This window comes from Cajanus cajan, chromosome 8 (genome assembly GCF_000230855.2).
Source record: "Cajanus cajan strain Asha chromosome 8, NIPB_CcT2T_4, whole genome shotgun sequence".
Classification (NCBI taxonomy): domain Eukaryota; kingdom Viridiplantae; phylum Streptophyta; class Magnoliopsida; order Fabales; family Fabaceae; genus Cajanus; species Cajanus cajan.
This window is the reverse complement of record NC_138524.1, coordinates 23,488,030-23,511,231: the sequence shown is the minus strand read 5'-3', so window position 1 is coordinate 23,511,231 and position 23,202 is coordinate 23,488,030. Positions and strand designations below refer to the sequence as shown.

Below are 23,202 nucleotides of genomic sequence, written 5' to 3'. Positions count from 1 at the left end.
TCCGTCAAAGCTTCAAATAACCAATTATTATTTTACAGTCAAGTTTTTTCAAACTCAAAGTAATAACACTAAGTTAAAGTTGGGTAAGATAACTGTGTTGTTTCATCTTACTTTCAACATGATACAATAATTTTAAATACATAATTTGTTGATAGAAAGAATGAATATGTTTTTACAATCTATTCTCTCTCTCTCTTCTTTCTAAATCTTCAAGCTTCCTTATATATAGAGGTGCTTTAGTGAAAACGAATATTGCAAATCTTTGAGTGTCTCTCACAAGCTTGTTTCGCTTGTCTTCATTTTTGTTTCTTATGTGGCGAAGTGTCTATTAGTGTATTAATTGTTTACATTAAATTCGTTGTGCCAAATTGACACCCCTTATATAATCAAAGAAGCTATATATATTTATCACCTTTTAAGTACCAAACGAGTGGAGTCATGCGTGTGTGAGTTTAAAATAACTTTTTCTAAGAAATTACATCATTTAAGGGATTCACTTATCTTTTTCTAACGCAAAATATGTCTTTTATTCCTTCCCTTGTTTGTAAATACTGAGGAAGCTATTTCACTTCCATTTATTGAGGAATAATGTGAACAAAGATTGATTTAGTTATTAGACACCAAAAATGATATAGATTCAAAATATTACACATGAAGTGTTTTATCTTATAGAATCAATGTCAGCATAACTAATCATTTGAAAACAAACAGAAAGTGCACATTCTATGATAGGTGTAGCCTTATCTGACATAGATTATGCAATATTTTATGCTGAGTGAAGTCATATCTATCATAAAATATTACATTATATGACGAGTAAAGTCACACCCACAATAGAATGTGCACTTTCTATGAGGGGTTTGATTGCACTCGACATAAAAAGTGGTTGTCAATGTGATTAAATTATCACATTTTATATCCATATTATGACGGACATTGACCACCCACCATAAAAAAGGTTTAAAGTTTAATTAGGGTTTAGGATTTAGAGTCTCAATAACAAAAATTGTAGACTTTCTATGTCGATCGTTGACTCGTCATAGAATATGTGAATATTTTATATCATCGATATCTATAACAAATTTGAAATCAACATAAATTATTTAAGATATTTGACATAAAAAAAACCTTTAACACAATAGTGTGATTAATTCATCACAATCTTTGTTATCGAGAAAAATGTAGAAAAATGAGGTTGATGTAGTCATAATTACAATTGCAATAATCTTAAAAACCATAAAAACATTGCAACCATAAAAACAATGACAAACACTTCTTTAAAATCTTGTATAACTCAACCTAATTTGTTGTTCATCAGAAGAATCAACTTAAGAAAAGTTTACATAAATAATTTTATGTAACAAACACTAAGAACAACCTTTCTTTATCTTGATTTTGCATAAATGTAGGATTCTCGAGTTTTCTTGAACTGGACATTCATTAGTGATGAGCAGGGTCTGGACCACCCGGACTGAGTCGATTGGGCTCATAATATGTACCTAACAATTCCTTTCTTACCAAAATTTCCTCTAACAATTTGTTGGCACTCCCTGCAAAATCATGTCTTTGATCATTGCTCGAGAATTTTGAAGATAGAGAACGTGATGCATGGTAGGTTATAATTGATGAAAAGAGAAGAACAAGGCATAATATTCTCAACCTTGCCATAGGAACTTAACAACTAAATAAAGTCTATAAAAATTGTATGGAGACTAAAGCATTTATAATGAATATAAAGAGGCACAAAGATCGTGATCATGTCAAGTATCAATTGATGTGAAAGAAATACTATGCAATGGACAACAATATATATGTGAAAGATATGATAAACATGGAAAGAAAAAAGAAACAAAAAAATAATGTAGTTGATAAGTGATGTAATATAAAAAGAAGTAAAAATGAAAATTAAAGTGTGTGTAATTGTACAAAAATACATATTGTGAGCTTTAAATATAATTTATACGATAATCCAAGTACTAATATTACAAAACTATATATTTTAGAGACTATTATTTAAATTCTAGCTAGACATAAAAAATAACTTAAAATATAGTTGATTGCGTAAAACACTATTACTAGACTTAATGCTAATAGCTTTGGCATTTGGTTAAATTTGCCTAAAGTCTAAATGAACCAAGAAAAGTGGCATATGAAATTTAGACTTAACTAAATTGTAAATAATTAAATAACTTTTACTTATTTATTTAAATTTGTTGAAGTTATATAAAATTTATATGTGTTTATTTTGTGTATAAATTAGTATTTTACTATTTAGTTTTAGTATATATGAACTAATTTTGTGTATTTCTTTTCTTCTTTTTTTTAATTCTTTGATATCAACTAATTTTCTTTGATTATGAATTGGAGAGCCTCAAGTGTAAATGTGTCTTTTTATTGATACAAAATATCTATCAACTTTTATGATAGTTAATATTTGTTGGAAAATTTGATCATTTGGTAAAATATATTATATCAACGCGTATTTTGCAAAGCGTATTTTTCACTTGCAAGACTCAAATTTAAAATCTTACTTTTTAAAAAAATAATTTAATATATTATTTAAGAATATCAAAACTAATTTCACTTAGACCAACTATTTGTTGATATTAATTATTAATTTTATAATTAATAGTACTATAAACTTTAAATTTAATTAATTCATTTTATATTGTTAATAACACATTCTCAGCTAATAGTCTAATAGGATATATATTCATCCTAATTAAGCAAACATAAGTACCATGATTTGCAAGCAAGGTTATTAATTATTCCATTATTCTACCAAATTCCATATTTTTGCTCACAATTATTTGTTCCATCTTTTTTGCTTTATTCCTTGATCGTATAAAGTCAATAAATCAACATGCATATATGCGGTCCTCGCAGCCGCCAAAAAGATAAAGCTCTCAAAACTTGCAGTCTTATCACAAAGTCTGACTTCTCAACAATCCAATTGCTACCATTGGGTTTTATTAGTTTCCGATTGAGCAAGATCAGAACAAGAAGTAAAGACTGAATTCTCATTCTCTTTGGCATGCATGAATTATTGATCCAACACCCGTTACCTCTCACTTTCTCCATGCTTGCATTATTGATCAAATAACGTTTTAGATAAAGTACTTTTCTAAAGCATGATGTAATACTATAACAACAAATGTTCTGTCCTTTTGAACTTTCATCCATCAATAGATACTACTTTTTTGTACTAAAGATTTACAAGAAAATTAATGAGGATTAGTAATGCATGTGAACAGAGATTTAAGTGGATGGCTGCAGATGCTAAATTCCGAGTTTAGTGCAAATCGTTTTAGAGAGAAGTTATTAAGTCATTAGTGATTGAAAAAATTGCTATAGAAAGTAAAAATTCTTCTGGACGAAATCTGACTAAAAACTGTTAGATATATAAGTACTGCTGCATGAGTTTTCAAGCCGTTATCATTCTTTAATTTGTATTTTTTAAATTAATATTTAACTAGTATAAAGTAGCATACAGGAAGCACGATATTTTATAATAATTTATATGAAAAGTTTAATACCATAATAATGTTGGGGTGCTTCTGCAATTGAAGATCAAAACATCATAAATAATTTATCTTATTTAGACTCTTATTTTGATACCACTACAAAAACAGAATTAAAACGTAGAATATTATGATGTGTTGTAATTACATGCAAATGGTTTACATCGGTTAATAAATATAAAATATCTTTTTTGCTTCCAAGTAAAATCAATCTAAAATGATTATTCTACATCAATTAATACTATCACTAGTTAATACAAAATTAGTTGTTTCGAATCTCTAAAATCACAACTAATTTTGGTCTACTGATGTTGTATTTGGACATTTTTAAAAATTGAGTATTAACCAGTTTTGAAAACAACATATAAAATTGGTTGTTAATCAATTAAATATATATATATATATATATATATATATATATATATATATATATATGAGAAGAATTCAAATGACACCGATATAATGTTAACTAAATATTACACTGTTCAATAACTTTATATTAAATATGAATTTTATAAATTTAACCTGTTAGATTGAATTTTTTTTTACTTTTATATTGTATGTACAAAATTTTATATTAATCCAAAATAATTTGATATTTCATTCTTCTCTCTCTCTCCAATTATTCTACACGAATGAACTACACCATCTTGATGAGGATGTATGACTAGTCTACTCACTCGATTCAAGATTTTATGAATTACAGTAAAATTTGAGTTCTTGATTTATTTTTACCACACAAATTCTCTTTGTCTTCTTCATTCTAGATTTAATTTTCATTTTTAATGATTATGAATTGTGTTCCTAATAGATCTGAATCAAAGATTGAAGTTTATTTTTGGATCTACATCTAGATTTAGATTTATATAAAATAACCTAAATCACTTAAATCAATTGTTCACTGTTCTTGAATTTCACAGAAATTATGAGATTGTGATCACGTTTCACATTCATATGAAATTCAATAGATTTAGATTTAGATCTACATTTTAATTATGTCCATTTTGATTTAAGGTTGATTGAATTTGAATTATAATTTAAACGTAAAAATTTTATCGAAAGGATTGAAATCTTGAATCGATGCAAATTTCAATTATGATTTCCAATTAATTTTCTATTTTTTTAATTTCTCAATTACTATTTATTGTCCAAAATTCTCTTGCTAACAATTGCATGCATGATAAATTTGGATTTAATTGACTTGTGACTTCGAAAATAATGACCTAGGGGTTGTTTCATATAAGAGTGTAATCCTTTACTCCATTTGTTGTCGTTGTCCAACTACATTGTTCAAAGGTTGTCGAAGCTACTACCCCTACTATTGCTCTCCCAACTATTGCCAGAGGTTGTCCATCTTCACATTTTTGTTACTTATTTGTTGTCCTAGTTATCATGTCATTGCTCTTTCGCTCAACTATCACTAGAGTTTGTTGCACCGCAACTCAAGCATCAGAGAAAGTCAAGAAAAGGCTATGAAATAGAGCTATGTAATAGAGTTTAGAAAATAAAATGCTTTGAATGAGATTTTATGTTGTGTATGCTGTGTGCATGAGAAAATCGATATCTAAGCTAAGTAGAGAGTATATGATGATGAGTTAAAAAGGTTAGAAAGTTATTTTGAGGCTTAAAACGAAGTTTTGAAAACTAACTCAAAATAATCGATTATCGTTAAATATAATCGATTATTCCAGCAACAGGCAAAATGGGATGCCTTGCTGCAATAATCGATTATTTCCCAAAATAATCGATTATCCCAGGAATAACTCTTTGGAATAATCGATTATCCAGCAAAATAATCGATTATATTGTTCTTGGTTGGTTTCCAGAAAACCTGAAGAACAAAATAATCGATTATTCTTTAAAATAATCGATTATCTGGGTCTGAGACTTTTATAAATAGTTTGAACTTTGAGAAACTTCAGAAAAGAGTTAGAACTGATAATCAAATTGAGAAAAGCGTTTTTGTGGAGTCTTTGTGACTATCTTGGAGAGTTTTCTTTGTGAAATCCAAGAGTAAAAATGTTTGTGAAAAACTTTGTTAGAGGATCATCATCATCATCATATTCTTGAAAGGGGAAGATTAAGATTTTCTTCTGAATTCCAAGTGCATTCGTTCCTTTATTCTGTGTGAATACTTGTAAATCTTGAGAAGGGTTTCTCAAGTGGTAAGGTTTCTTGTAGTGGGTTTCTACAAGGGGTGCTTTCTTGGGGTCAAGAAAGTGGTTATCTTTTGTATTGAAGTATATGCATGTGTGTGCTTGTAAACCTTCTTCCTTGAGATAGTGGAACAAAATCTTGATCAGGTGCTGATTGAGGACTGGATGTAGGTAACATGTGGAGTGGCTGAACCAATATAAAAGACTTGTGCAATCTTCTTCTACCTTATCTTTTACTTTGAGTAATTTCTTGGTTGAACATTAAAGAAGATATTGATTAACATGTGTGTGTGAATATTGATGGTTTAATCTGAATTAGAGCATTGCATTTCAACCTCATTGTTTTGTAATCAAGAAAGCATATTGCATTCATACTTTCATAACAAGTCTTTAAAGAAGCTTCATTTGAAAATTCAGTCTTAGAAAAGTTTAAGGGAAATAAAGATCCTAAATACTCTGAAAAATTTTAAAAGGTCATAGAATCCAATTCACCCCCCTCTTGGATTGTGCCATTCTTTTCTAACACAATAAACTTACACAATCATTTTATATGAAATATATCAAATTAAAAATATATATGATTCGAGCTAACAAGCTAAATTGAATTGTTCGCGAATTTGAACTAGAAAAAAGATTCATGTCAAATATGAGTTGAGTTGCAAGCTGAACCGAGTATTTTCGAGCCAAACTAAACCAAGCTTAACTCAGCTCAAATCATTTCTAACCCTAATACCAAGTAATAATGGATATTTGGTCTTAGATTTAGAAGATGAACCTCTTGAAGAACATGAAGTTCTTTTTGGGCATGAGGCTTTCACTACGGGAGTCTTTCTAAGCCAAAGACATGTTATAACCTCAACAATTTCCCCTATTGTGAATCTAACATGGAGGACATATGCCATATTTTATGGAGTTATGGTGATATTAGAAGGTTAGGTGACTGCTAAATCTCGACATGGCTACTCCAAATTGCATTGATACTACCATTTTGGAGTGGGTCTACATCCAGGTTCAACTCACAAGGGCTTTTGTTCCCACTACTCTCTAGGAGATTTGGAAAGCAAGGAACATGACTATCTATCACCTAGAGTGCATGCCAACAATGGTCTTAGCTAAAAGGATCTCACAACTTTGTGATGTTGGGCAAAAAGCCTTTGGAGTTTCCTCGAGAATTAATAATTGAGATAACACTTTAGGAAATAAATGGATCTCATGTATTCATGTAGTTGGTGACCATGTCACATTGCACGTTGATGGCAACTACTTTAGGAGCCTTAGGCCAACTAGCTTTGGGGAGCTCATCACATGACCTCTAGGTTAAAGGGTTTTCCGGTGACATTAGACCAACTGATATCCTTCATGCTGAATTAACTTCCATTCTCCAAAAGCTAAATTTAGCTAAGAACTACACTTTATAAGGATATGGTGTGACTCGAATCCCCCACATGTGCTTTATCTTATCAAGCAGCGCTGTTTGCATTTTCATATGTATTTATTCTCATTGAATCCATTAAGGATTTTGCTAAAGAGGATTGGAAGATAGAGTTATACCTTAAGGAAAGGAAATCAAAGTGCCAATCTACTCACTAAGAAAGGACCCCATGCAAGGAGAAATTTGATCATGTTAGACCACCCTCCACCAACCATGCTAGATGTTCTATGTCCAAATAGATTTCAAGTGCCTTTCTTGAGGTATCATTGATGGAATCTACTAAAGACTGCACTTGGAAGAATTTGAGGATTAAAAAAGATGAACTGATTTGCTTGACAAGGCCCATGGAGATATATTACCTAGTGTTATTTTGTACATCTTGATGAAGATTTAAGCCCAATTTGAAGATAACATGACAAGTTCAAATGCACATGATCCAAAAGAAGCATTGATGGGCTGGAGTTTAATTAGTTTTGGGTTAAATAGTTGCTTAATCCTATTTTGTTTATTATTAATGTATTTATCATATTTTTTTATTCAAATAATTCAAATGTCTTTTAATATTATATAGGCCAATTTTTAATGTTTTTAGGCTTCCTATATCATAATGATAGTCAGTGGGATAGTGGGGAGTCAATTCTAGTGAAAATTAAGTGTTACTGAAAATTAGTTGGAATTTATGTCTTGTTGTCCATCTAAGCTTATAAATAAGAATCTTTTGTAAAAATTTTGACAATGAATTATTTAGAATTTGGATAGTTTTCCAATTCGAAGGATTTTCTCTCTAAGTTCTTAGGAACTACTTTTGATTCTTATCCTTGAATTTTCTAATTCAAAGTGGTGAATCTTCCTCAACTTATCAATTTTCAGGGGTTAAGGCGTTGTTCTTATATTTCTTACCTCAATCCATATTTTTCATTTTTATTTTTTTATTTTCTTATAAATTGTCCAAAGAAAATCATGATTTGGGATGCTGCAATTTTGATCCTACGGGATTCACATCATTTGGTATCAGAGTCAATTATAGCACTAAAATTTCTATCTCGTGGTTGTTGACCTTATTTGTTATTGGTGGGAGATCATTTTGATTTAGCAATGCAATTAACCTAATTAGATTTGTTACATGTCCAAATTTGGTGACTACGTTGTGTTGATTCGGTGTCTCTTGGTGTCAAGTTTGTGAGTGTCTCCTTTTAATTTCGTTTTGAGCTAATTTTTAAGTCTTTTGTTTTATAATTGTCATGTCAAATCTAAAATTTTCTTCGATTTGATTTCTATATTTTTGTGTTAGTAGTTCAAATGTATTGAAATATCATGTTTTGGTATTGTTGGTGTATTTGTTCAAATTTTAAAAAAAAATAGGGAAGAACATTCATGATGTTCTTGAAGCGTTTTTGATATTTTTTGGTGTAGAGTCATTGTTTAATAAAAAAAATTGTTTGGAGTGATTCAGGGTGTTTTTTGCAAAAAAAAATTGAAATTAAAAAAACTCAGTAGAAAAAGTTATTAGAAAACAGTTGAAAAAAAAAATTCTACACCATTGGCTTGTTTTTCTCCTTTTGGGTACACTGACTAAATTTTTTGTGGTTTCTATTTTGAGTTGCTCTTTCTCTAGTTTCTTCTAGTCTTGTCCTATATTCCTGTCTTGTCTTTATTTGGCATTCTACATTGAGTTACCTTTCATTTCTTTTAACTTTTATTGCTTGTCTTTTAGAATTCCTTTGATTTTGTCTGAGTTTTTCTATTTTCTTGGCCTCTTGAGTTGAGCTAAGATTTGTTACTTCTTTCACTTTAAAAATAAATTATGGAGTTGTGATTTTAAGAGTTAAAGAGGAGTTTGAGGGGAAAAAGGAAAGAATGGACATTAGAGAAAAAGCCTAAAAAAAGTTAAAAATGAGTGGATTTTGAGTGTAAACACTTAGAGAATGGTGAGGTCTAATTGATTTCTATTATCTGGACTAACTTTTTTTATGCATGCATGTATTCCTCATCTTATTATGAAAGTGAGGGAGGTTATTGGAAAGATGAAAGAGAGTGAAAACTAAAAAGACATGAAAGAGGGAGTTATAGAGGAGAGAAGGAGAAAAAAATAGAGAGGATAAAATTGAGCGAGTGAAACTCAAAATACCACATTTCAAAAGGAGAAGTGATCATGAGACATACTTGGAGTGGGAAATATGTGTAGATCAAATTTTCTCATGTCAAAACTACTATAAAGGTAAAAAGTTCAAACTAGCAACTCTTGAATTAATTGATTATGCTCTTGTTTGGTAGGATCAATTGTAGAAAGAAAGAGTTAGATATGAGGAACCATTGGTGGACAATTGGAAGGAGATGAAAAGAATTATAAGGAAACGATATGCCCCATCATGTTATCATAAAGAGATTCACAACAAGTTGTAGTGTCTTTCTCAAGAGTCAAAGGGTATGATGCAACAAGCTAGCAAAGTGAAGAGACAACTTAAAAGGAAGCATTCCTATAGAAAGGCTTATCACTATGATTCCTCTAATAATAAGAACAAATCAAAGAAGGAGGAATTTTCCTCAACTAAGCAACAGGGTTCAAAGCCTCCAAGTGGTAAACAAGTTCCTAACCTTAGCATTCCTTCTACTTCTAGTAGTCGTTCAATTAAATGTTTTAAATGATTAGGCAAAGGCCATATTGCATTACATTGTCCAAACAAACAAAAAAACATGGTCATGAGAGACAATGGAATTGTCACTAGTGAGTTATGTTTAACTAGTTCATCCAATAACGCTAGTGATAATGATAATAGATGTGGTACCAAACCTCTAGAGGTTGAGTTGATAATGTGCAGGAGGTTGTTAGGTATCCAAGATAAGGGTAGGGAAGGGGCTCAAGAGGAGAACATATTTCAAACTAGATGTCTTGTTCTAGGGAATATGTATTCTTTGATTATTAATGGGGTTAATTGTATTAATATGGCTAGCTCTAGGTCGGTTAGCAAACTTAACCTTGAAACCACCCCACACCCTAAATCTTATTGCTTGAAATGGTTATGTTCAGAAGCTGAATTGCTTGTAGACAACAAGTGTTAGTGAGTTTTACCATTGGAAAATATAAAGATCTTGAGTTATGTGATGTAGCTCCCATAAAAGCATGTCATATTTTTTATGGGTACACCTTGACAAATCGAAAGAAATGTGAAATACCATGACAAAGATAATAAGATTTCTCTTGTACATGAAGGTCATAAGATAAAAATTGTTCTACTTTCACCAAAGGAAGCAAGTGAGGATCAAATTAAGTTGAGAATGAAAATATAAAAAAAAAATAAAAATAATAAAGAGAGAGAGAGAAAAGAGGTGAAAGAAAAAAAAAATAATAGAGAAAAAATTGAGTTACAAGAAAAAGATTTGAGGGAAAAGAAATTAATTGAAAAAGAAACTGAAAAATAGAGAGCAAAAGATAAAAAGGAAAATGAATCTTTTGTGATTATTCTAATCCTTTATTTTATTTTGATGATTCTCTTGTGAAGGAAATTGAAGAAGAGTTTCCTAAGGAGGAATATCAATTTTAACATTCTAAATCTTTGATTAAATGTGAAAGTGGAGAAGATCTTTCAAAAGAAAAACACAACTCTAATTCCTTCTTCTAATTTATATCATGAGTTCATTTCTTCATTTGAATTTGATTGTGCATCAAACCATGGAACATCATTTGTTTTGATGCCTAAGACAAAATTGTATATCAAGGATCAATGGGCAAAGATAATTTGGAGAAAAAGATGAAACATATGAGGACCAATGCAACCAAAGTGGGAAGAAAATTTTGGATCACACAATTTCTAAACCTTGTGATTTAATTGATGCATATCATTTGTTAATCCAAGAATCTTGTGAATTGCATGTTATTTTTGGTTTCAATTATATTGTTTTAGGTGAAGGTGCAAGGTCGTTGAGTTTTGTGAATAATGAACATCATTTAGGCTTGTATAATCACCATGAGACTTTTTCCATGTGTTTTGCTATTTGTAAAGAAAGTGATCATGATGGATCATTTAATCAAGGGAAATTGTGTCAAAATATGACTTTTTGTTTGCATAAATGTGGATTCCATGATTTGTTAATTAGGGGAATTCATGGAGAAAGCTTAATGAGGCATGGACATTTTTGTGAGAATCACATGAGGCATGATGTGCTAAAGTTTAGTAAAAGACAGAATGTGCTTCAAAAGGAAAATTTTAAATTTTTAGTTCATGATTTTAGAATTTCTTTACTTGATTTTAATTCTCATTGGATTGACTATATTATGAAATTTGTGTCGAATTGGTCAAGATCCAAGAGAGGAATAAATTTTCTTTTACTACTGTTTGGTGGTTTCTTTGTGCTTGTATTTGATCCAGGAGGATGGATATGTAAATACATAAATAATAAGAGATTTACCTTTCGTAAAGGATTCAAGTCTCCTTAAAAGTAGGATTTTTATTTTTCATTGAAGCTAATACTTGTGTTTTCTTTCACGTAGGGAATAAAGTGTCAAATTCGAGGACAAATTTTTTATGAGGGAATGATAGAATCTATCAAAGGTTGCATTTGAAAGAATTTGAGGAATAAAGAAGATAAACAAGTTTGCTTTACAAGGCCCATGAAGACATATCACCTAGTGTTATTTTTTACATCTTGGTGAAGACTTAGCCCAATTTGAAGATAACATGAAAAGTCTAAATGCACATGAACCAGAAGAAGCATGGATGGGCTGAAGTTTAATTAGTTTTGGAGTTAAATAGTTACTTAAGCTCATTTTGATTATTATTAATATAATTTTTTTTTATTTTTTTTAATTCAAATTTCTTTTATATTATTTAGGTCAATTTTTAATGCTTTTAGGCTTCCTATATCATAATGATAGTTAGTGGGATAGTGGAGAGTCAACTCTAATGAAAATTAAGTGTTAGTGAAAAATTAGTGATTTATATCATATTGCCTATCTAAACTTATAAATAGGAATCTTTTGTAAAAATTTCAATAGAGAATGAATTATTCAGAATTTGGAAATTTTTTCAATTGAGAGAATTTTCTCTCTACATTCTGAAGAGCTACTTTTAATTCTTATCATTGAATTTTTTAATTTAAAGTAGTAAATCTTCCTCAACTTATCAATCTTCAGAGATTGTGACATTACTCTGCCATTTCTTACCTCAATTCATATTTTTCCTTTTTAATTTTTTTATTTTCTTATAAATTGTCCAGAGAAATTCATGATTTGAAATGTTGAAATTTCAATCTCACGGAATTCACATCAATCATGCTTGTAATTTTTCTTCTTTCTTGTTTTTGATTGGCTTTTTACACAACTAAAAAAAAGTTATAGGAAAAAAAATTGCACTATTGATCAAGTAAAAGCAATATTATTTTGCATAAATAAAATGTTGAGTCCTTTGTTTAAACTTCTTTTCCTATAAAAACATTTTTTAATAAAATATTTTTTTTCTCTTTTTCTGAAGTGTATATGTAAACATTTTGAAAATAAGCAGTTTTCTGCTTTTTTCTATAAGAAATAACTCTTATCTATTTTTTAAAGAATAATTTTTTTATAAAAACACTTTCAAATTTAAACAAGCAGGCCAATATTATGCTTTTTGTATGTTGTACATCTTAGTATTTATGCTTCAAAAGGCATAAAGAAATTATTCTTTTTTCTATATATTTAAAAATTACATGGCTTGTTCAATTTAATAAAACCCTTGCACTAATTTTCATTAATCATGAGTATGTGACGCAAGAAACAAGGCATGATATATACAATTATGTAAACCTAGTAACTACTCAGGTAGCAGGGGCAATCTATCCAAACTGTTGAATGAGCCATTCACACTGCCATTGGAGGAAGCAAAATCATCTAATTCACTTTCGAACTCATCAGAAGTTTCACTAGCTTTTACTTCATCCGTTTCATAATGGGATGGAAGAATGCGCAGATGTATACCTGACTCTCCACTGATTCTCCTTGTTTCTAGTTGGTACTTACGAACAAGTTCCAGCTGCAGAGATATTATGTGAGATGATCTCGGGAGTAGATCAACAGGTTCTCCCTTTAGAATCACCTTATGCTCTATGGCCATTCGTGCCTCCTGAAATGGGCAAAAGGAGATTGTGCCAATCATTCGTTAGTCTTTTTAATTGAAGTATTGAATTTCAGTTGTAAAATATGGCACGCATGTTTTGTAGTCCTAGCTGAAGAATACAGCCAACATTTTTGGCAATGGTGTTTATCCATTTTTACTCCATTCATGCCACAATATCAGTAATCAATCATCAAATATTGGTTTGACAGAAGAAAAAAAAATGTAAAATGGGAGAAAGGAAAGAGGTGGGGAAGGGGGATTGAAATGTCCAAATTGTTTCCCCAATAAAAGTCACCAATAACTACCTGTATATTGGTAAATTTCTCTCCTATTTGATCAGTTACGTGATTCTACCCCACGAAGAACCCTAAATCAGTAAAGGATGCCCATTGGCCATGGCTACCCCATGATCATCACCTCCACATTGTCAATAGTACCACCATTGTGTCACAATGACCTCATTAAGACTAGTGTGGCCATTTTTTGCCATTGCTACCACCATGGCAACTAACTCAACTAAGCAAAGCAACACCAGAATGCAACAAGGTTATTGTTATGCTACCCTTACCATCACTCAGACTCTAGTTCTCTCTTTTGTTAAGACGGCAATTTGGCTCATCCAACAGTAATCACAAATATTACTTGCAAGTTGTAATGGATACGATTTTTATCATCAAATGATTATGGATCTGGTATAGATATTTAGAAGCAAGGTTTTGTGGAGACCAAATACTAACCGCCCCATATCTATCTGCACCTTAACTAGAATTTGAAAGATCTTTGAAATTATTAATTGAATTAAATATAGAAATTTTAATCAATAATTTTATTAATTTTACATAATTAAATTTAATATTAAAATAATATTTTTATTTTTACTAATTTGGGGAGAGAAAGAAAGACGCGTCACAATAATTCATTTAACTAAGATGCCAGTAATGAGTTCAGGTATGGATAGGAACCCTGTACCCATTCCATATGGGCATAAATACTAAAGTCGCAGGTATGATTTTAGATACGAGTCTTTGATTCAAGGGCAACCTCATCACCATTTTAAGAATACATTTGGTCACTTCAAGCAGTTTTTACTATTACAATTTCACTGCTAATTTTCATGACATACAACTTTTAATATGTAATTCTTAATTTGGATATCTGCTATGTTTCTCGGTAAGCAACTGCCCAGGATTAGGTATGAAGCTATACCACAAGGTAATAATGCAATTATGCAAATATATTTTGCTGACTCCAGAATCCAGACAGGTAAATTGGCTTTGTTCCTGAATCCATTTCCATATGTCTAGAGCTAAATTTAGGACTCGAGCTAAGTATCATACACAGCTTAGTGATTTTGAGCATGATTAGTTCCCTCAAATAAACACAAACCACAAAGAGGTGGAAAGAAATGTTAAAACTACAATATTTATATTACCTCCAAAGCATCAAGCATCTCTGATGATTTTATCTTGTCCGTTGGTACAGAATCCTTTATACCATCTTCATGGTCACTTACTAATGCCCTTATGGCTTTTGTTACTTGCTCCAACGAAGTTGTCTGGAAGGCAAAAAAGAATATTGTTAAGGACAAATTTATGACAAAGTGTAGCTGTTTAACTAAAAACGGGAATATCATGAGAATTATTACCTTCGTCACATAAACGGGAATATCATGAGATTTAGCAGCAGCCTGGATCCCTGGATTCTTTTTAAGCTTGGATTGTAAGGCAAGTAAAGCATTTGCTTCACTAATATTATCAGTCAGATGAATGGCCGCATCATTCATTTTCAACTGTTTAATCCCTTGAATAACAGTTGCCTCCAAAATCTAGAATTACTGACCAATCTGTAAGTTAAACAGTAGATGAAAAAAAATAAAAACAAAAAGAGAATGCATTATTCATTGCTTCACTATACCAAAAATTCTGTGAAGTCAATATTACCTATGATTGCAGGAGTTATTTTCAACCGACAATGAACAGGGTTTATCTAATTGTCAACAGTGTTAACTTATAACTGAAAGCAAAAGGCACCAGAATACATTAAATAGGAGAAAGAAACTTAAGCATGCAATCACATTGATTGAGTTCAACTTGGTCCTTTTTAACAATTTATTATCCTCTTTTCTATTACTAGCTCGCACACTTTTTTCAATTGACGAAGCATTTTACTGTTTTTTTTTTCCTTTTATTTCTCCTCCACCACCCTTTCGTTTCTTTTCATTTCCTTTTTCTTTTCTATTTTCTTGTTTATTTATTTGTTTCCTAAGGCAGGAAATTACTCATGTTAAAAAGTGTTTATCCTAAATGGTATCCTTAATTTGAGGAGGACCACAACTTAAGGCTAAATATAGGATGATAAATGTAATTGAAGATAGACCTAGCTATTGTAATACCAATCTAGATTTAAGAAGGAATAGGACGTCACTCAGACCTTTCATATATCTTTGCCTAATAATTATTGTGTTGTTAGAAAGCTGAAAATAGATTATTACAAATAAATTCAATGGATGTTTAAGGAGGCGGGGGTTAATGGGGAAAGAGAAGAGAGGAAGGTTAGTAAGTGCAGAAATGAAAGAATTTCAGTCCATTGTTGACATAGTAGTCCATTGCATGACAATGTGTCAATCCTTGCCATTAAACTTCAAAGTCAAAAACCAATTTTCTTTCTAGGTATAAAAAAACTTCAAACTTATATCATAACTATAAATAGCATCAAGAGAATTAAGATATATGCAGCAGACAAGGAAGTATAACAAGAGTTAACTTCGTGATAACATCAGTGTTTTATTTCATGCTGTCTTAGGTTTTAGCAGTTGGGTAACAATGTCTTACCCCATAACAAAACAGGCGAAGTGGTAATTTAAGCTGCCAGGGATCTTCTACCAAGTCAATTGGCAACTTCAAAAGTGATTCAGTTTGACTGGTTTGTTCATCAGCCACCTTCGTAACATCTTCAAACATAATCCCACCATTTGTTTCAACAGAAATGTCACTAACATGTCCATCTTGTAAAACCTCTTCCTGTTCTTGAGATTTCATCTTGCGTATTTCTACATTTGGAAGACGACCTAAACCAACAAACCAAACAGTTCAAAGTCATATATCAGTCCACTGCAACCATTTTATTTTGCCAGTGTGGCAGGTTACCAGAAAGAATAGCATCTACAGTTGCTTCAAGGCTACGGTGAATGCGCAACTCAGTCTTTGAAACAATCTCCACGCCACAACTAAATGTAGATGGGCCTTTCCTCTCCAGTACTGTCTTCTGAACACCCCTGCGACTGGCCTCTTCATCCCCAAGTGTCACGCTCTAGAAATCAAAAAGAATAAATATGCCCATAATTTTAGATGCTCCTGGTGATTGTAAATTTAATTATTAAAAATGAAGAGGAAAAAGCATAAAATAAACACATTATTTTGGGCAATGCTACAGTACACTTTCTGTGCCAGTGCAATAGATTAAGTAATTGTTAGAGACAATATAAAATCCTTCATGCGCCTTTCACCTAACAACCTAAGCCTTGGGGATAAAATTGGCTTATATTTTTGGGCCTTTGCTGCAGTACATTTAAACCATCAACAGCATAAGATTCTTAGTATGTTATATCGTTATTACCTGTCACACTCACGCTAATACTATGTCTAATAACAGACAATTCTGAGTTTAATCAAACAATGCCAGCACCATGTCATTTGACTCATTTACATTGTTGTATGATATTAATCCATTAGGGGGTTACACAAACACAAACATAATTTCATTGTAACAATTCCCAATAAGAGTCTTATCTACGACCTCCAATATGGAATACTAAGCACTCAACAGGGTATTCCCTTAAGGATATAGCCACATTACATCATACAAAGACTAAATACCTAATTTGGTCCTTCATAATAATTAAAAAATTTCAATTTGGTCCCACTTTATTTTTTGGTTTCAATTTAGTCCCCAATAATTTAAAAACATATCAATGTGGGACTTCCGTCCAAATTTTGTTGACGGTGTTAAATGTGAACCACGTGAATGCTACGTAGATGCATAGGTGGCAAAATTTTCTTCTTCTTCTTTAATGGTCCCATACGTATGTCATGTGTTAATTTTGCATCTAGAACGACCCGTTCTGAAACCAGAACAGCCCGTTCTGCTTGCACTCGTGTGTTAATTGTGCATCTGGAACGGGCCGTTCTAGATGATTTAAGAACGGACCGTTCTAGATGCAAAATTAACACACGACGAGTGCAAGCAGAACGGGTCGTTCTAGTTCCAGAACAGGCCGTTCTGGTTTCAGAACAAACCGTTTCAGATGCATTAAAGAAGGAGGAGGAAACCTTGCCACCTATGCATCTATCTGGCATCCACGTCCTCCACATTTAACACTGTTTGTAGAATTTGGAAGGAATCCCTTGATGTGTTTTTAAATTATTGACGACTAAATTGAAACAAAAAATAAAGTGGGACCAAATTGAAATTTTTAATTATTATGAGGGACCAAATTAGGCATTTAGCCTCATACAAATGACAAAAGTTCAAATATTAAGTATGTGTTTGGAATTGGATAGGTTAATTTTGGGAAATAATTGCTATTTTTTGAGCAGCATCTTGAGAAAGCTTTAAAAAAAGATTATTTTCCTGAAATATCATTGCTAAAGATGAGCTAAATCTGAGTCAGTTGTGTTATACACTTATACAACAAATCAACTTGGCATATTGCTTTTGATGTAGGTATACCGTACTTGTATTCCTCCAACAAGCATCTCTAATGAAGGATTCATTATCAGATTCTCAATTGTGATTCCATGAGCAGTGGCAACAAGCTGGATTCCCCGTTGTGCAATTGTGCTTGCAGCCATTGCTTCAAGTTTTGTACCAATTTCATCGATTACAATCACTTGTGGCATGTGGTTTTCCACTGCTTCTATCAATACCTGAATAATTCAATACAATAAACATAGAACCGTAGTCAAATTATGTCTGAAACATGCCTGTCATAACCAAAAATAACTCCTTTTGGGATGCACTAACGGAAATAAGAAGAAAAGGGGTAACATGCAAGGAATGGAATGAACAGGACACCAAAAAAGAATTATCAATCTCATCATTAATTCTGCTGTTTGGTTGCTCCCAATAAACAGCATACATTCTGTTCTACGATACCTGCCATGAAAATCTTTGTGCATCTTTATAATTGGTGTAAAATTATGTGTAGAATGTAAAATTGGAAAAATTAATTTTGAAAGAATTGATTATATGCTTGTGAATGTTCATCCAAAAGTGTTTCCTTTCATCGGTGTAAAGATACACGAGTTATTGAATTTCAGAACTAATTCTGGAGTGGTATCCAATTAAGTTCTTAGACTAAAATTTTACTTCCAACCATTGCTTGTCCTTATGCAAATATTAAACTCGTAATTTTATGCAAGAACCTAACCTGCCACATAGAAAATTTCAGCTGATTACTAGAATAAATCATACATCAGTTATTTTAAATTGCAATGAATTCCCATTGTGTCCTATAATATTTTGAAAATCATGCATTGAGACAGATCTGAATAAGCTCCAATTGCTCTCAGAAATATTCTCAGTCACCATTGATAATATAGCTACACTTTCAATATAAAGAAACAAGAGTTTAAGCTCCTGCAATTGCAGCTAATACCTTGTGTTGCTTATCAGAGTTGGGGACTTGCATACGTCGAGCATTGCCTATTCCAGCATGAGGTATATCACCATCACCCCCAATTTCATTGGAGGTGTCAACAATCATCACACGCTTCTTGTAATCATTTGCCAGCATCCTAGCTACTTCCCTGAAAATATTGTATTAAACATACTATGTTCAGTTTGAAAGGGAAAAACAATTTTATAGATAACAAAATAATAAGGTTTAATTACCATTTTGGTCCTATAGTTTTATAAACTATACATTTTAGTCCCTATAGTTGTAAATGTTCTATTTAAGTCTTTATACATGATGTTTTTGTTTATTTTTAACCCCTATATACTATTGCTATAGAGACTAAAAGATAAAATTTATAAAACTACAGAACTAAAAAGAAACAAAATCAAAATGTAAAAGAACTTAAACAAAATGTTTTTAATTATAGTAACTAAAAGGCAAAGTTTATAAAATTATAAGGACCAAAAGAGTAACTAAACCCAATAATAATAATAATAATAATATGTCCTATTATTGTTATTATTATAATTATATTATCAAGTTAAAATGAGCCAGATATACATCCTAACAGTTCCCTGCTTTAATGATGTCTGCAAGTACATAATTAAAACTTTTCCAAAAAAAAAAAAATCAAAATAATAGTTTTTGTTAAAGATCAAAATAGGTCATGGGAACTGCAGAGGACAGACTTGATTTTGAATAATAGTGTGTTTATACATACACTGAATGCCAAACTTTAAATTTTCCTCAATCACATTTTGTTCCTAGGAATGTGTGGAACAGAGGTTCAAACAATAAAACAAACACACTTAAAAATTAACTGGACACAAATGGAAGCAGAGACAGACAGAGAGAGAGAGAGAGATTTTACACCCAAATTAGAGATCAAAAGTAAACACCAATCATAGAACATTGTTAGAGTTATGAAATTTTTCCTTATTTGAATTTTGAACAAGTTTTAGATGAGATCTTTGTTATTGTTGTAGATTTTATCTTTCTATGTTTGTTTGCAATTAGTTAATGTAATTTAAAATAAGTCTGATAGCAAATGAGTTTTGTTAGGAATTTTAAATTGGTTGTAAGCCTATACATAGACATTCTTTTAAGAATTTTAATGGCAATTATCCTTCTTCAATTTTAATCTCTTAATTTCTCAGCAATTTCCAATATTTCTGTATTATACACAAGATTTCCAACATAATATTCTAAAAGAAACTGTGCTTTCCAAAAGCATAGTTTGCTAATGAGAAAAAAAAAATAGAATCCAGCCCTAAAATATTCATACAATAATCAAGAACAGGAAAGCATAATATTTGTACACTTAAATGAGATAACTATTCCATGTATATCTAGCTCAACTTTTAGCATAGAACAAAAAAAATCACTGACCTAATAATTGTAGTTTTGCCCACCCCTGGAGGCCCAATGAGCAACAAAGAAGCCCCATCTTGAATCAAATCTTGCAACAACTTAGCACTTCCTGAAATTGCCCTGCCAACTCGACAAGTTAGACCAATAATTGTGCCCTTGCGATTTCTGATGGCACTAATCCGATGCAATGTCCTGCTGATTCCTGCTCGATTATCAATAGCAAAGTCACCAACCTGCAAGAGGTTGCTCTCTAGTGAATCGACAGTTATACTGTAAATAATTATATCTGTCCATGATCAATCAAAAGTTAGTATCTTACAGAGTTATGGTTCTAGAACAATCAAAAAAACTAACTCTTTCACTTTTCATTTCATGATTCTAAATGGCAAAGATTATCAAATTCTTTCGGATACATTGGGAGTTGTTACGCCTAACTTGAACTTAGGGACCTAAATCAGATTCACACACCCCAGCTACTCCCCAAGGGCACACAAGAGGATTATAAATAAAGTCTAAGATAAACTAATTGTTGATATATACTTGCTCAAGCAATTTTCTGTGGTGAGCATTCAGTTCCTCTTTTCCTTAAGAACATGACAGTGTCACTGTCTTGTTCTGACTGAGACACTTTTCAGTGTTGGGACCAAGTATTACACTATTACCTGCAGAGTAGTTTATGACAATTTGGATATACTTCTCACTAAATAATTACTTAGTAAGTGAACACAAAAGAGTGAAAAACTATTACTATTATTATATTATATTTTATTATTTTATAATACATCACAAATTTACAGATTGACAATGACAGTAGCTCAAATTATTTTCCTTATTAGTTTAGGGTTTAGGGTTGTAAACACCAATTTTGTATGTTACTGAGAAGGGTTTTGTCACATCTACAAATGAGAGAAGGGTAATTAAGGGAAAGAACATGGAGGCTGAAGCTGGCACATCATCTAGGGGACAGGTGGCAACTAATTCATGGAAGGTGGATGTGCGGAAAAGTGAGAGAAACAGAATATTAAATTCACGTTGGAAGGACTACGTCTGAGAGCATGATGGTATATAGCCAATTAGTTATAAGAGAGAGAGTATGGAAAGGCTGAGTCTAGTTTTCTCTCTCTCAATATTTCCCTACTTTTCGTTATTTCCTTTCTCTGTATCTGCTACTATTCATGGTAGCTCAACTTTTCATTGCAAGAAACTCATAGTGCAATAATACTTACAGAGAAATTCATACTCATTGATCAGAGTTAATTTTACACATTACAGGTTTATGCATAAGTTAAAAATAAGATTTTGAAGAAGCAAATAGAAAAGAGCTTCTACAAATTAGAATGGAGAAGCTATATAATAAAGCCAATTAAAAAGTTGAGGAGCATAAGTTATTTTATAACTTATATAAAGAAATGTGATTCATCGTTCATTTTATTTTCTTTTTATGTGAGCACTCTTGAGAAATGTATCTGAACTGCCTCTATATCTTTCACTCTCAAAGCCTAACATGGAAACCCTTTTAAGGAAAATGAGAGCATCTAAATCTCATATAACATCCATGGTTTGAATTAGTTCCTCACAAACAAAATCATCCAATTCAATCCAAACTAAACCAATTAAATTAAGCATCCTACCTTCTAACCCTATAGTTTTGCCTTTATATGATCCAATCCACTTTAGTCCAAGCACTTTCTATCTTAAAAAATTAAGAGCAACTTCACTTATTTCTTTCCACGGCCAGGCAAAGATGAAATTAACCTAAAAATCCTTCTAGAAGCATCGTCAACAAGACATACAATCTACTTAGATACAAATTATAAGCACTTTTGAGAACTTCTCTACCGAAAATAAAGAGTATTTTCCATCAGAGAAACTCTCAAAAGCACTTGTAAGCTTGTATCCAAACAGGCTGAAAACCAAACTGAACCTATTAATTCTTACAAAACGCAAAAAGCAAACCAAACAAAACATGCGTTTGGTACTACTTAGCTCCAATTACCAAAAGTTCAATCCAAACAAACAAAAGAACATGCATCGCTTTCTATCCAAACAGTAACAGCTTCGTTCCAAATTTTCCAATACCTGAGCAGTGGCGTGCTCGATATCCTGAACCGTGATAGGATACTCCGATATCACGAAATCGCCGGTCGGAAACCTCGCGAGCGGTTTCCGTCCCAAATCCATCACCACTTCGATCAGCTGCGGCAACTCGGGGTGGTCGCTCACGCGCCGCCGCATCTCCTCCGGCAGCAGCGCAAGGAGCCGCCCCAGCTCGACGTCCAACTCATCCTCCGAGAAAACCGAACCGGTGCCGACCGGGAAACTCGCCCGCAGACCGGGTCCGGGTCCGGTTCGCGGCCGAGGAAGAGAGGGAAGAATGGGAGGGTAGAAGGGTTTCGGCGAAATCGGGTTGGGAAGGGGCGGTTGCTGGGGAACGTGGCAGCAGCGGAGCTGAAGCGGGAGAGTGAACCCTAGCATCGGTTTTGGCGGGAACCCTAAGGCCGCGTTTGGCTGGTGGCGGTTTTGCGCCAAAGTGTTTTCGTTTCTAATTCGCGGTTTGCGCAAAGGAGGATGAGAAGGAATGTGGAAGCGGGTTTTTCGGTTTCGATTGGGAGTGAAATGACAGGGAAAATGTTACGTGTTTCACTTTTGCTTTGCTTTTTTTTTTTTTTATTTCTTTGAAAGCAAGGGTCGTGGGAGAATATGCGAATTTGATTTTTTTCGCAAATAACGATATATTATAATTATTTTTAAATAATTTAAATATATTTTTAATCTATTAAATTTAGAATAAATTTATTTTTGTCCCTCAAATTTAAAATTATTATTTTTAATTCTTGTAATTTTAAAAGATTTTATTTTAGTCTTTATTGTAACATCCCAAATTTTATACAATAGTTAATTATTATTTTTATATTTATGAAAATTATTCTCTTATAGTTATTAATTAATAAAAAAA

The 23,202-nt window shown here is 31.9% G+C and overlaps 1 protein-coding gene across 1 annotated transcript; it reads right to left on the bottom strand.

The window, feature by feature from the left end:
- Positions 1 to 12,752: 12,752 nt before the first annotated feature.
- Positions 12,753 to 22,880, bottom strand: LOC109787788 (P-loop containing nucleoside triphosphate hydrolases superfamily protein). Its single transcript, XM_020346355.3, has 9 exons — positions 22,326 to 22,880; positions 20,265 to 20,479; positions 18,855 to 19,005; positions 17,932 to 18,123; positions 16,345 to 16,507; positions 16,030 to 16,265; positions 14,844 to 15,023; positions 14,631 to 14,753; positions 12,753 to 13,204 (listed from the first exon to the last, which is right to left on the bottom strand). Exons 1-9 carry the CDS (start codon positions 22,719 to 22,721, stop codon positions 12,896 to 12,898), a joined length of 1,965 nt encoding a protein of 654 aa, XP_020201944.1. The 5' UTR covers positions 22,722 to 22,880; the 3' UTR covers positions 12,753 to 12,895.
- Positions 22,881 to 23,202: the final 322 nt, after the last annotated feature.

What these genes read in the sequence shown, in the direction of transcription:
- LOC109787788 (XM_020346355.3), bottom strand. Translation starts at nt 22,721, where the DNA reads ATGCTAGGGTTCACTCTCCCGCTTCAGCTCCGCTGCTGCCACGTTCCC. An exon ending in TCGAGCACGCCACTGCTCAG is followed by an intron (nt 20,480 to 22,325) that starts GTATTGGAAAAT and finishes AACCTCTTGCAG; the next exon opens with GTTGGTGACTTTGCTATTGA. An exon ending in ACTCTGATAAGCAACACAAG is followed by an intron (nt 18,124 to 18,854) that starts GTATTAGCTGCA and finishes TGAATTATTCAG; the next exon opens with GTATTGATAGAAGCAGTGGA.